The sequence below is a fragment of the Phocoena sinus genome, chromosome 15 (genome assembly GCF_008692025.1).
Source record: "Phocoena sinus isolate mPhoSin1 chromosome 15, mPhoSin1.pri, whole genome shotgun sequence".
In the NCBI taxonomy this organism is placed as follows: domain Eukaryota; kingdom Metazoa; phylum Chordata; class Mammalia; order Artiodactyla; family Phocoenidae; genus Phocoena; species Phocoena sinus.
Window position 1 is genome coordinate 86,457,526 of NC_045777.1, and position 12,287 is coordinate 86,469,812.

Here is a 12,287-nt window from a genome sequence, read left to right on the forward strand (position 1 = left end):
CCGCAGGAACCCCGTTTTGCAGATCAAGGACAGGAGTAGAGATGCAGAGATCGCACCGCTGCAAGCGTCAGACCCCAGGGCCCCTGGATCCTATTTACCCACAGGAAAGCACAATTCTCCAGGGGCTTTTCCGTTCCACGGGGATTTTCTCACCAACACTGGACCTCAAGCAGCAGTAGGTTTTGGGCTCAGGCTCCACCAGTAGAGGCTTTGGCGGTGCTTTTCCAAAACTGCATGTTGTGGGTCCCTCCTTTTCTCCACCCTGGACCTCCTTTATCATTCTTTCTCCATGCATCCCTGTGGGAAAATGTCTCACCCACCAAACACGTTGCAAATATTAATCAGTGACAAGCTCCTTTGCCATGTTGTGCAATCAGAGACACAGAATGCCTGCCAACCGGAAGCTCTGAACAGCCTGATGTATGAGTTTCCTGTGGCTGCTATAACAGGACCACACACTGGGCAGCTTAATCAAGAGAAGTGTCTTGTCTCTCAATTCTGGAGGCTGAAGTCTGAGATCAAGGTATCAGCAGTGTTGGTTCCTTCTGAAGCTGTGAGGGAGGATCTGCTCCAGGCCTCTTTCCCAGCTCCTGGTGGTAGATCCTTGGGGTTCCTTGGCTTCTTGACACATCACCCCCATCTCTGCCTCTGCCTTCATATGGTGTTTTCTTCGTGTCTCCGTATCTCTGCAACGCATGTTCAAATGTCTCTCTTATAAGGACGCCGTCATTGGATTAGGGCCCTCCATAATCTCCTATGACTTCAACGTACCTTGATCACATCTGCGATGACCCTATTTCCAAATAAGATCGCAGACAGAGGCACCAAGAGTTGGGACTTGTACATATTTTCTGTGGGGACATAATTCAACCCCGTACACCCAAGTTACCATTTCATATAATGTTTGGGTCTGGTTTTCTGGCCCTACCAGAGGGAAACGGACAATTTGGTGAAGCCTCTTGGAACGTGGAAAGGAGCTCAGGGCTGTTAGTCCCCAACCGGGTGGTGTCTGTGACTTGTCAGAGAGTGGAAACCATAGCATTGCCAAGGGCTCTTTTCCCACCTGTCCCATGCTTGCCTGTCTGCAGGAGGCCCATTGGGGCTTCCCAGACTTATCACAGGAAAACGGGAAAGTCAGGGCAGTCAGGTGAGCAGACAGACGGGCCTCTTGGGAAGCCACTGCCCAGAGCTGTCCCTGCCTGCAACAACCCAGCCCGGCCACAGAGCTGGCTGAGCCCAAGCATGGCAGACGGCAGAGCCCCGGGTGTGGAGACCTGTTTCTCAGAATGCAGGAGGTCCAGAAATAATGCCCCCAGGTGGTGACGAGCCACAGCCAAGAGGATGCACCCATTGCCCCTGGGGTACACAGAGAGGGGTGTGCTGGGCCAAGCACCTAGAGTGTTTCCAGCCTCCTCTGTCTGTTCATGGGGTCCCCATCTCAGTAACACGCATGAAGACGCCCCATTAGGAAGTGTGGCTGTGTGGCTTCCAGGTCCATACTCAGCCCTCCCTGGCAGCTGCCTGAATTTCTAGGCTCAAGCAGGCCAGGACAGGGCACTGTCTTTCTTCTAGGTCTTGATATAAGACCCAACCTTCCCCAAAGGGAAGCCCCGGTAGGAACTGAGTTTACGCCCACCCCTCACCCCGGCCATTTACTGGGACGGGGTCACACTCTGATGCTCTGAGCATTTTAATGTCATTGTATTCCCTATTTACAGACGAGGACATTGGTGCACAGAGAGGTTAAGTGACTTGCCCAAGATCACACAGCTCTAGGTCACCAAGCCAGGCTTTGCCTCCAAATCATCCGAATTTTACAGACAGGCCACTGGGTCCCTTGCCCGGCGCCGCAGTCTGCGTGTGAGCCACGGCTGCTTGCTGAGGAGCCAGCCCAGCCCCTCCAGGCAGTCCCTGCAGAAGCTCAGTGAACGTGCAATGGTCCAACCAACGAGCGAGCGCCCGGGTGAAGCGCAGCTCCACGTGCAGCGGACGGAGAGCCCGCTGCCGGGATTGCGGGTCCTCAACGACTTCCCCGCCAGGCGCCCCTCGGCCTGGGGAAGGGGCCCCTAGTGGGCGGAGCCTCGTCCAGCGTGCCAATGGCAGGGCGGGAGCAGGGAGGGGCGGGGCGCCCGGGTCGGGGGGGGGGGGGGGCGGGTGGGGGGGCCGGCGGGCGACCGGCCAATGGCGGCGCGGGGGCCGGGCGGCGGGCGGTGGGCGGGGGCGCGCGGAGGCGGTGGCGGCGGCGGCAGCGGCGGCGAACAAAGAGGCGGCGGGCGCGGGCGGCCGACCGGAGCCGAGCGCAGCCGAGCCGGGCCGAGCCGGGCCGAGCCGGGCCGAGCCGGGCCGGGCCGGACCCAGGAGCGCGCGGGCGATGCGGGAGGCCAGGCCGGGGTCGGCGGGCCCCTGATCCCTGCGCCCCAGGCCAGCCAGGGAGCCCCGCGGCGGCCGCGCGCTCTAGCCGCCGGCCCGCCATGGCCGGGGTCAGCTACGCGGCGCCCTGGTGGGTGAGCCTCCTGCACCGGCTGCCCCACTTCAACCTGCACTGGGAGACCACCAGCAGCCAGTTCCGGCCCGAGGACACCGACTACCAGCAGGTGACGCGGGCCCCCTGGGTCGGAGGTCAGATCTCGGGTCACGGCCCCCCTCCCTGCGGGTCACGATTCCCCCTTCCCAGGGTCACGGCTCCCTCTTTCTGCAAGGTCTAAAGACTCCCTATCCCCCACCGACGGTCACGGCCTCCTCCTCCTCCGTGGGTCCTGAGCCCCACTCCCCGAGGGTCATGGTCCCCTCCTCCTTGAGGGTCTAAAGGCTCCCCACCCCCCATGGAGGATTATGGCCCACTCCTTCTCGTGGGTCATAGCACCCGTTCTTCTGGAGAGCCTCCTCCTGGGTCACAGGTCTCCCCTGCTTGAGAGTCTAAGGACCCCCGCCACACACACAGTTCCCCATGGAGGGTCCACAGCCCTGCTGATTCTAGCCTTCTCTTCTGGAGCCACTAAGAGCCTCCTTTCTGGGGTTGGGAGGAGCTGCCTCCTTGCCCTCCACGGAGACCCCTCTGCCAGCTGTCAGTGCCTGCTAAGGCTCCTGACCAGGGGCGGCCTGGGGGTGTTGCCAGGCAGAGCTCCCTACCCAGAGGACCCAGGGCCCTGAGACCACAGCCGATGCCTGGGAACACTGGGTGAAGCCAGGTGGGGATTCCTTACCCCTCACCCCCAGCTGGGGAATCCCACTCACTGCCAAGCTTTTGGTGGGTGAGTGGTCTGGGTAGGTGCCAGCCCTCCCTGGCTGGTAATGACCCCGTGCTGGGCGGCCAAGCTGTGGGATGTACACACGGTGCCTGCCCAGAGACCCGGCTGCCTGTAGCCCTGAGGGAGGGAGGCCTGGCCACAGGGACGCCAGATTGGCCTCAGTCTGGAAGGCTGGAAAAGGGGCTGCGCCTGGGCAGAGCTGGGGAGTGGCACGGACCCTTCGCAGCCCTCTCCCCGAGTAACCAGGCTGTACCAGTGGAGCCCTAGGTCTGGGGTCATGTCAAGCCCAAGAGCCACCCCTGCCACTGAGCCACTGCTGTTTGAGTGCAGGGCAGGGCACCTGGCTGTGGACATTTCCTTCCTGCCTGGGGATCCGGATTCCACACACCCAGTGACTGGGGTGCCTGGTCACCCAGAACACCTCTGAGTTCCTCTTTGGTGATGAATGCAGAGCCCCAGGGTGGGGTGGGAACGACTTTGCTCATAAGATGGCCTGGGAGTCCGATATCCGTGGACCGTGTCACCCCTCTCCAGTTCAGAGCTCTTTCCTCTTTGGTCTCCCTTGTCCAGAGGTGGAGAACCGGAAGCACCCCAGCTCTGCAGGGGAGCCTGCCGCCCCAGCCTCAGTGCTCACGTGGTGCCCGGTCCCCCAGCCCTGCTGATCTGTCTCTAAGCAGACTAGAAAGGGGGCTAGGGATTGGCCCACGCACACCCAGGGACAGCAGGATTCTTATAAAACCGGACCCCCGTGCTCTAGAAGCCCAGCCCTGGGGGGCTGACCAGTGTGAGGGCAACACCGCTTCTCCGTGCACTCCACGAACTTCACCTGGGGTGGCTCTGCCACACCTGTCCCCGGGGCTCTGCTTCCACAGGACAGGACAGTGTACTTTACTTTAGCAAGTTCTCTGCCACTTGTCAGTTCTGAAGCTCCAGGGGTACCCGGGGTGTCTGTGGCCCACGTGGGGCTTTCCTGCTGGCCCGTGGGCTGCCACCTGCCCATGCTGCCCACCACGGTTGAACTGGCTACCATCCCTCCTGCCCTCCGAGGCGCCCGGACATGTGGTGGGAAGTGAGCGAGGGGCCGATGCCTGCAGCCCGTGGAGGCGTCGGGAGTGGTGGCCAGGCCCCTCTCCGCTCAGCCCAGCCTCCCGCAGGGCCCTTTGCTCCTGAGAGGGCCCTGGTTTCTGCCGCGGGGGAGGTTCTGACTCACTCTCTCCTCCTCTCCCCGCGGAGCAGAATTAGCTGCTGAATAATTCACGGTGTGGAAAGCAGCCTGGCTCCGTCCCCCGCCACCTCGCTGCTGGCTCGGGGCTGTGGAGCTAGCTGGACCAGGGAGGACCTGGGAGTCGTCCTGCCTCTACCCTCCTGTGCTGGTGCTTTTGGGCAGGCACTTGACCTCTCTGAGCCTTCACTGCCTCATTCCTGAATCTGGGCCGGTGCGCCGTCTTTGCAGGGCGGGTCGGGAAGTGAGGGCCCCGCGCTCCTGCTCTGTGTTGGGTGTGCAGCCTGAAGAGCTCCCTTTCTGGGTGGGTGGGCGATGGTTTGGCGTGGGCCCTGGCCTAGGGCCTCTTCCTGCCTCCCCTGGGGGAGCATTCCTAGCTGTGGGGGCATGGCCGCCCTCATCCCGCTGGTGGGTGGTGGGCCCCGTGTCCTCCTGACTTGGGGCACCCCTCTTGGCCTGGGAGCCTGTCTGTGTCTCGCACCCACCTGGGCTGCAGGGGCCTGGCAGTCTTCGCCCCACGTGTGGGCTGGGCCCAGCCGGGGAGGGGCTTCTGCTTCCCAGGCCGCCCAGAGGAAGCAGGGGCCCTGGTACAGGAGTAGAGGGGTGGTATGGCCTGGGGAGACCAGCTGTTAACCTTCGCTCTTTCCTGCCCACACCATCCACTGCTGGGAGCCCGGTGAAACCCACTGGAAACCCCATGGGCCAGACCCTGTTTGGGGGTGCTGTTTGGAGCTATCGCTAGCCTTTTCTCACTCAAATCTGGGAGATGAGGACAGTCGTCTCCATTGTACAGATTAGCAAACTGAGGCTTAAAGAGGAGATTGGCTGAGAATCACATAGGGAGTGGGTGGTAGGGCCGGAATCCTGCTTCAGGCCCCTTGCCCCTGCCCCCCTAGGAGCCAGAGTCAGCCTTGGGGGACAGGGGCTTCCTGAGTCCCCGATGGCTGGCCCCCTGCAGGGGATGTGACGACTGAGGGATTAGGTGCTGAGGGAGGCCGTTCTGCAGGCTCTCAGAGCCCTGGCTGGCCCTGTGCTAGGGGCCTGGAGCCTCTGCAAGAGCAGGGATCGGGTTTTGCATCCTAAAGGCTTGTGATTTCTCTTGGCCCCGAATTCCTGAGGCCTCCACCCTGGAGAGGAGGGGCTCCCTGGCCACGACTCCTGTCTCTTGGGGGCCCATGCTGTTCGCTGAGCGGACAGACTGCAGGACGGTGCTGCTGCGCGTTCTGTGGGGCCTGACGGGATGTGCGGGCTGGCAGGTGCTGGAAGGGGCAGAAGGCTTCTGGGGTCTGCTGTGTGCCGCCCCACCCCCGCACCTGCCTGCTTGGCTGCCGGTCTGGCTCCCCTGGGACTGGGCTGTTCCCAGCATGCCAGGAGCTCCCCAAACCTGGGGCAGCTGATGGGCGGGATGCTCGTTTTACAGGGGAGGGGTCGCAGGCCCAGAACAGGGAGGAGACTCCCCGGTGGTTGCGTAGCCTGTGACCTGATGTGGCTTGAGGCCAGTCTGTCCTCCGTGGTGAAGGTCAGGGCTGTCATGGCTGCAGGCGGCGGGTGGGGGGAGAGTCTCAGAGCCCTCTCTGCAGACCGGCGTGCGGGTGCCTGGCTGCGGGGTGCCCAGCCTGGGCTCGAGTTCTGTAGCTTCCCGCCTGTGTGACCTTGGGTGGGTCCATCCACCTCTCTGGGCTTCACCTTGGGGATCTGCCCCCTTAACTCCTACCAGCCCTTCCCGACTCCCCACTCCCAGGCCTCCCACACCCCTGGTGTCCTGAGGCCGAGGTCACACTCACTGTCTGCCCTCAGTCCCTCTCGTTGTCACTCACTGTCTCCCCCAGTTAAGGGGAGACTGGAAGCTGTGAGCTGGAGGACAGTACAGGCTGGTGTGGTGGTGCTGCGATCGGGTCAGGGCTAGGCCTGCGGAAGTCCAACAGTCAGGGAAGGCTTCCTGTAGGAGGCGCTACCTTGCCTGCCATGGAGGCGGTGAGCCAGGCTCTGAACGACCAGAAGGCGAGGACCTGCCTGGAGCTTGGCGTGCAGTGGGCATAGCAGCTCACCTTCCACGCCGGCCCAGTGTGTGGGGCCCTGAGTGCTTTGAATGTTCCCATCGAGACCCTAAAGATAAGACCGAGGTGGCTGTGCAGAGACCTTGGGGGAGAGAGTTCTAGGCGTTGGGAACTGCCCGTGCAAAGGCCCTGAGGCAGAGAGAAGCCTGGGCCTCAGCCCAAGATAAGGGAGTCCCTCTGATCTGAACGTGCTGCCTCAGAGCTGGTGAGTGCTCTGTGCCCGGGGTTGTGTGAGGCCAGCCTGGAAGGCCACTTAGGCAGGACCCACAGGAGCCAGTAGTCTCCTAGCAGAGACCACAGCACCCTGGTTTAATGCTGTGACTCAAGCAGGGTCAGCGTGTGCCTGTGAATGAGACTGGCTCCGTTGGCACCATCTCCACAATCAGGAGGAAATTCACTCTGGTTAAAAACAGCATTTATCGCCTCTCTTCTTGTTTATGAAAGTAAGACACATTCATGGAACACTTGGAAAATAGGAAAGAGTGTGGAGACAGGAAAAAAAAGTCCCTCTAGCTGGAGTCTGTCCATGCGCTTATACCTGGGGAGGGGTGCCACCTAAGACTAGAATTTGTCACCGGCTTTTAAACATCATGTCTTTTGGACCATGTCCTTGGTCCATGGCTCTTGGTGCTTGCCCAGCATCCCGCGACACCAGGATTCTGAGGCTGCAAGTGACAGAAACGTGCCAAACGTAACAGCACACCGAGGGGCTGCGTGGAAGCTTCTAGAGCACGCCCTGCATGGACAGCAGCTGTGAGGGTGCAGGGCCTATGCATTGGGGGGGGGGGGGGCAGGGAAGCCCCTGCTAGGCGAAATCAACTTTGTTTCGCTCTGAGCCAGTGCCCCGGCGCTGGGGAGAACCGACTGTCACGTGGCCCTTTGGCTGGGAGGTGAGGCTGCTGGCTGCCTCTGCCACCAGGTCTACAGCCGCTGAGAGGTAGGTGTTGGGGCCAGACTCTTGCCTGGCGCTGGTGTGGGCTCTGCGCCGCCAGGCCCCATCTTTGGGCCTTTCTGGGGCTCCTGGTTTTCTCGGGTCTGAAGATGCGGTGACCAGCTCTGTCCCCAGCACTGCACTGCCCTGCCTGGGGGACAGAACAGCTTGGAGGGCGCCTGTTTTGGCTCTGACCAGGGGCTCTTGGTCAGGCTCTGGGCTGGGTGCTCTGTGTCTCTGACCCCCAAGTTACAGCTTCTCTACCGAAGAGGCTCATGGCGTTTGTTTAGTAAGCTGTTTGTTTCTGGGAAGCCAAACAGTAACACTACAGAAGTGAAACTGAGGCCCCTGGCCAGCCAGCATCAGTGGGCTGGGAGACACGGACAGGCTCCAGCTCCAGCCCAGCGCTGCCCTGCCTGCGGCCACAGCCCCTGTGCGCTTTCCGAGTCTGGTCCCCCCAGCAGGAGCTAGTCCAGGAAGGCTCAGAGGGTGTTGGGACCAGACCCCCACTGGCCAAGGCAGCTCTGCTGAGTCCTTGGCTGGAGAGGAAGAGCCGAATCTGCAGCCCAGGGACTGGATCACAGAGAGAGAAAGTGCCCCACGTGGCCCCCGAGGAACTGGGGCACGTGACAGAGGGCGGGTGCAGCAGGACCCAGGAGCGCCTGGCTGTGCCCATTGCTGCCTCCTTGGATCTGCGGGGAGCCCACCCTAAGCCCTGTGCTGGGCCGGGACACACACATGGCCCCCAGGCGGCTCTCAGGGGCTTCCCAGGGTCTTGGGGAGGGTGAGGACCCAGACCCACGGTCGGGTTGCTGCATGGCACACACCAGGCCCTGTCGCCCAGAGCAGGGAGCCACACGCTGCCAGAGGTGGGAGGTACTTTGCAGAGGACACCCGTGGCTAGGGTCCCAGGCCTGCCCCGGCGTCCCTGCTGCAGAGGGGATGCAGATGCCCCAGAACTGGATCTGCGCCTGCCCTGCTGGACTCCCGAGGGGCCCATGCACCGCTGACATCTGCCGAGGCAGCGGGTGCCCTTCGTGCCACGGACGGGGCTGTTGGAGGCTGCAGTGGGCCTCCAGGCCTCCAGTCCGGTGTCAGGGGCAGGACAGGGCCTGCGCCTGGTGCCAGCTGGCCCTGACACTGCTCGGGTTCTTGTCCAAAGTCGGGGCAGGCGTCCGGTGTGCCCTCAGGGAGCAGGGCCAGGGGAGAGTGACTTCCTGGGCTGGGCCTGGTGGATTTGAGGGCTGCCAGGGTCTGCACGTGGGCTGGGCAGGCTTCCGGGGGGCGCTGCCTCCCTTCACACTGCCCCCCACTCAGGGCCTGGGCTCTTCATGTGCCGCTGGGCTTGTGCACACACGCAGGCTGCAGCCCCCGCTGGGTGCGCCCCTCCCCCTCCTGGGAGGTGGCTGGCTGAGGCTGGGTCCCCTCAGAGGGGCGGGTGGGCTCTGAACGGTAGGTGTGCCAAGGGTGCTCGGTTTTGTCCGCACCACCCTCTAGGGCCAGGCGTGTCCTGTGTTGGCCGAGGGCATGGGGTGAGGCCGGGCTGCCCAAACAAGCCTGAGTGGCCCCTTGCTTCTGCCTCTGAGAAGAGCGCCAGGCGTGGTGCCACTCTGCCCGGCTCCCCCGCTCCCCTGCCCTGGCCCCGTGCACCCTGGGCTGGGTTCCTGACCGTTGTGAGGAGGCCCTTCAGACTGCTGACCCCCGAGTCGGGTTGGGCTGTGCCCCAGGGTGGAGACGAGCCCTGGGCTGGGCTCTGGTCTGGATGATGACGTGACCGCCCGTCTGGTAGCTCCTGGCTACATCTGAGGCCTGTCGCGTGCGCCCCCAGGAGTGGCGGGTGGAGAGGCGCTTGCAGACGGGGTGGTGAAGAGCAGAGGAGTTTTCTGGGTGTCATGCTGGGAGACGTGTTAGGGCATCGGACCGAAATAGACACGCTCGCAGCTTCGAGGGCCGCGCCGGCGCCGTGTTCTCTGGTGTCTTCCCTCCGCCAGCAGGCGGGGCGTGGGCAGTGGGAGAGCGGGGCCTCGGTGTCCTTCCACGTGGCCCACAGGCCTGGAGGGCAGCAGGAGTGCTGAGCCTGGGGGATGACCGACCAGAGCTTCTCTCTGGGGCTTCACCCAAGTCCCGCCTCGCTGGGCCTGTGTCCCGGTCATTCCTGGCGGGGCAGGGTGGTGTGTGCCCGTGAGGATGGAGGTGCAGCTGGAGTGTGTCTGTGAAGCCTGGTGGCCTGGACCTAGGACTTCAGGGTGAGGGGACTCGGCCAGAGAGCTGGACCCCTCCCGGGCTGCTGCATGCTGGCCACTGGCTGTGCTTTCTCCAGGCATGGCCACGAGCTCACCATCATGGAATTTGTGAAACCCAAGCCTGGCTCGGTGGAAAATCTGTTTTTAATTTCTGGCCGGCATCTGGGAGCCACAGCCAAGTGTGTTCGGGCTGGGGAGCAAAGGGCTGCACACCCGGCTCAGCTCCACGGCCCTCAGCACCCAGCCAGCCTGGCCCGGGGGGGAGGGGGCCTCTTCTGGAACTTTCCTCAGGAGGCCTGTGCTGGCCCACACCCTGTCTCCATTACTCAAGCGTGGGGGCCCTGGGTGTCCCTGCTGGCCCCAGGCCCCTGGCCTGGAGGATGGGTGCCACCCCTGCCCTGGAGGATGGGTGCCACCCCTGGCCTGGGGGATGGGTGCCACCCCTGCCCTGGGTGGTCTGGGGACCAACAAGGCCGTGTGTGTAGCTTGGCTACAGTGGGTGCTGAGGCAGAGGGCCAGCGCTAGGGGAGGGGGCAGTGCCATGTGGGGTGCGTCCTTCCCAGTGGGAGACCCCAGACGTAGGAGCTGTGGCAGCAGCTCAGCCTGGTGCCCCTCCCCTTTCCTCTCCCAGGCCCAGGGCTCCAGCCAGGACATCTCTGGGTTCCTAGAGGGTGCCTTGGGGTGTGGGACGCTGCCAGCCTCCTGGACACCCTGACCTGGTCTCTTCCTCTGGAGAAGGGCCTTTGGCAGCCCCAGGGCTGAGGTGGACAAGCCCCAGAGGCACTGGAGGGGTCCATGGCTCCCCCTTCCCACTCCATCCCCGCTCCGCTGCCTTGGTCACAGCTGCCAGGGCCTCCCAGGACGCAGGTCTGCAGCCTGGACCTGGTGCTGGGCCCTCACTCACACTGTCCCTCTCTGGGAGTGCTCACCCCACACCTCACCGTGCCCTGCTGGCACCCGCTGACCCTGTAATGGCAGTTTAGGGCACCCCCGGAAGCTCCTGCACCCCTCCCCCGATCTCCCTGGTTCCCACAGTTTGTGCTTCCAGGCCTGCACTGCTGGGGTCTTGGGAGATGCCAACCCACCAGGAGCTGTGTCTGCGGGTCCCATGCCCCGTCCCCAGGGCCAGGCCTGGCGCTGAGTATGGACACCCTGTGTGTAGTGGTCCTCGGTCGGGCCAGCTCCTGAGGCCCTGTGCGTGGTGAGGCTGGTGTGACCGACAGGAGGACACGGGAGTGCGGGCCGGTGAGGTCCCAGGTCCCTGGTGGAATTTGGACTTGCCTCCTCTTTGGAGCTTGCTGTTTACCAGCTGGCCAGGCCACCTCCCCCGGAGAGTTGGTACAGGGGGAGGGGGTCAGCCCTTCTCCAGGGGCTCCCGCTCTGGCAGGCACACAGCCCTCCCGAGTCCCTCTCATCCGCCCGGCAGCGGTGGGACCTCAGGCTGCGGTCACGCCCCCGGGCTGGGATCCCGACCCCACCCCACTAGCACATGACCTGAAGGAAGAGCCCGATCTCCTGGAGCCTACCCAAGTCACCCCTGGACTGCCGGTCCCAAGTCTCCCTGCCAGCACCGGCGCCTGGGTGCACGTGATTTCCCACAAGGAGGCCCCGCCACTGGGACGGCAGGGTGGCGGGGAAGCGGCCTCTGGCGCTGTGCTTGGGGCAGCCATGGGCCCACACTTCCCGTCAGAACCTCCGTGAGGGTCTCCCGGTGGGGCGGCGTCTCCCCAGCCTGGCCGCCGGCTTTGGTGGCCTGCAGAGTGGCCGAGTGGACAGGCCAGCTCTCGGGGTCAGTTGCTGATGGCACGGCAGCGGCTCTGCCGGCAGGGGTGCGTGTTCAGCAGGCAGTGTGTCCATGCTTCTGATGTGCTCCCCGCGTGTGGCGTGCTCCCTCGCAGGCTTCCGTGCCACGTGCTGCCAGGACGCCTAGCTGAGCTGCCTGTGCAGGTGACACGTGGAGGTGCTGCCCCAGGGTCACGCGTGGCCCTGCCGGCCTGGTGGCCTGGGGCCTCCTGGTGCGGATACCCGTGCGCTGACAGCCCACATCTGGGCTGTGCCAAAGGGGCAGAGCGGGTGCGGGGGGGGGGGGGGGGCCGCAGCAGGTCGTGGTGGGGACAGGCCTCCAGCCTTGTGCGCTCTCACGCTGTGGCCTCCCGGCTGCGATGGGGCTCAGCCTCTGCCGCACGGGCTTTTATTAGTAAGATTTGGTGACACACCACGGCCCTCCCCTTACAGGGCCGGCTGGATAGCCCCCTTGTAGCTGGACTGCCAGCAAGTCTGAGGCTGAGCTGGGGATCCGCCCACCCTGCTGGGACCACCCGCCTGCACAGGGAGCCCGCTGAGGCTCACACAGAGACCACCTCTGCCCTCGGGCCCCTGTCCCTCGTCCCCTCGCCGGCGCTGGGAGGACCCGCTGGAGGCCAGGGACTTGTCAGGTCCCCTGATAGGCCTCAGATTTGGGCCTGGGCCTGAAATGGGACGGAGTGAGGCTTCAGACCCTGAGCTGTGGCTCATCAGGTGTTTTCAGAGCCGGTGGGGACTGTGGGGGCCTTAGGGCCTGGGGGGAGCGCCTGGACACAGGGCCGG

The 12,287-nt window shown here is 63.9% G+C and overlaps 1 protein-coding gene across 3 annotated transcripts in view; it reads left to right on the forward strand.

Annotated features, from left to right (window-relative positions):
* Positions 1–2,294: 2,294 nt before the first annotated feature.
* The window catches only part of TTYH3 (tweety family member 3), a 28,241-nt gene continuing 18,248 nt past the window's right edge, over positions 2,295–12,287 (forward strand). For 2 of the 3 annotated variants that reach the window (XM_032604220.1, XM_032604221.1), the window contains exon 1: positions 2,328–2,594. In XM_032604220.1, coding sequence (XP_032460111.1) covers positions 2,472–2,594 — 123 coding nt within the window. In that variant the 5' untranslated portion in view covers positions 2,328–2,471. Of the gene's footprint in view, positions 2,595–12,287 lie in introns of all 3 variants that reach the window. The other variant, XM_032604219.1, reaches the window with a different exon arrangement.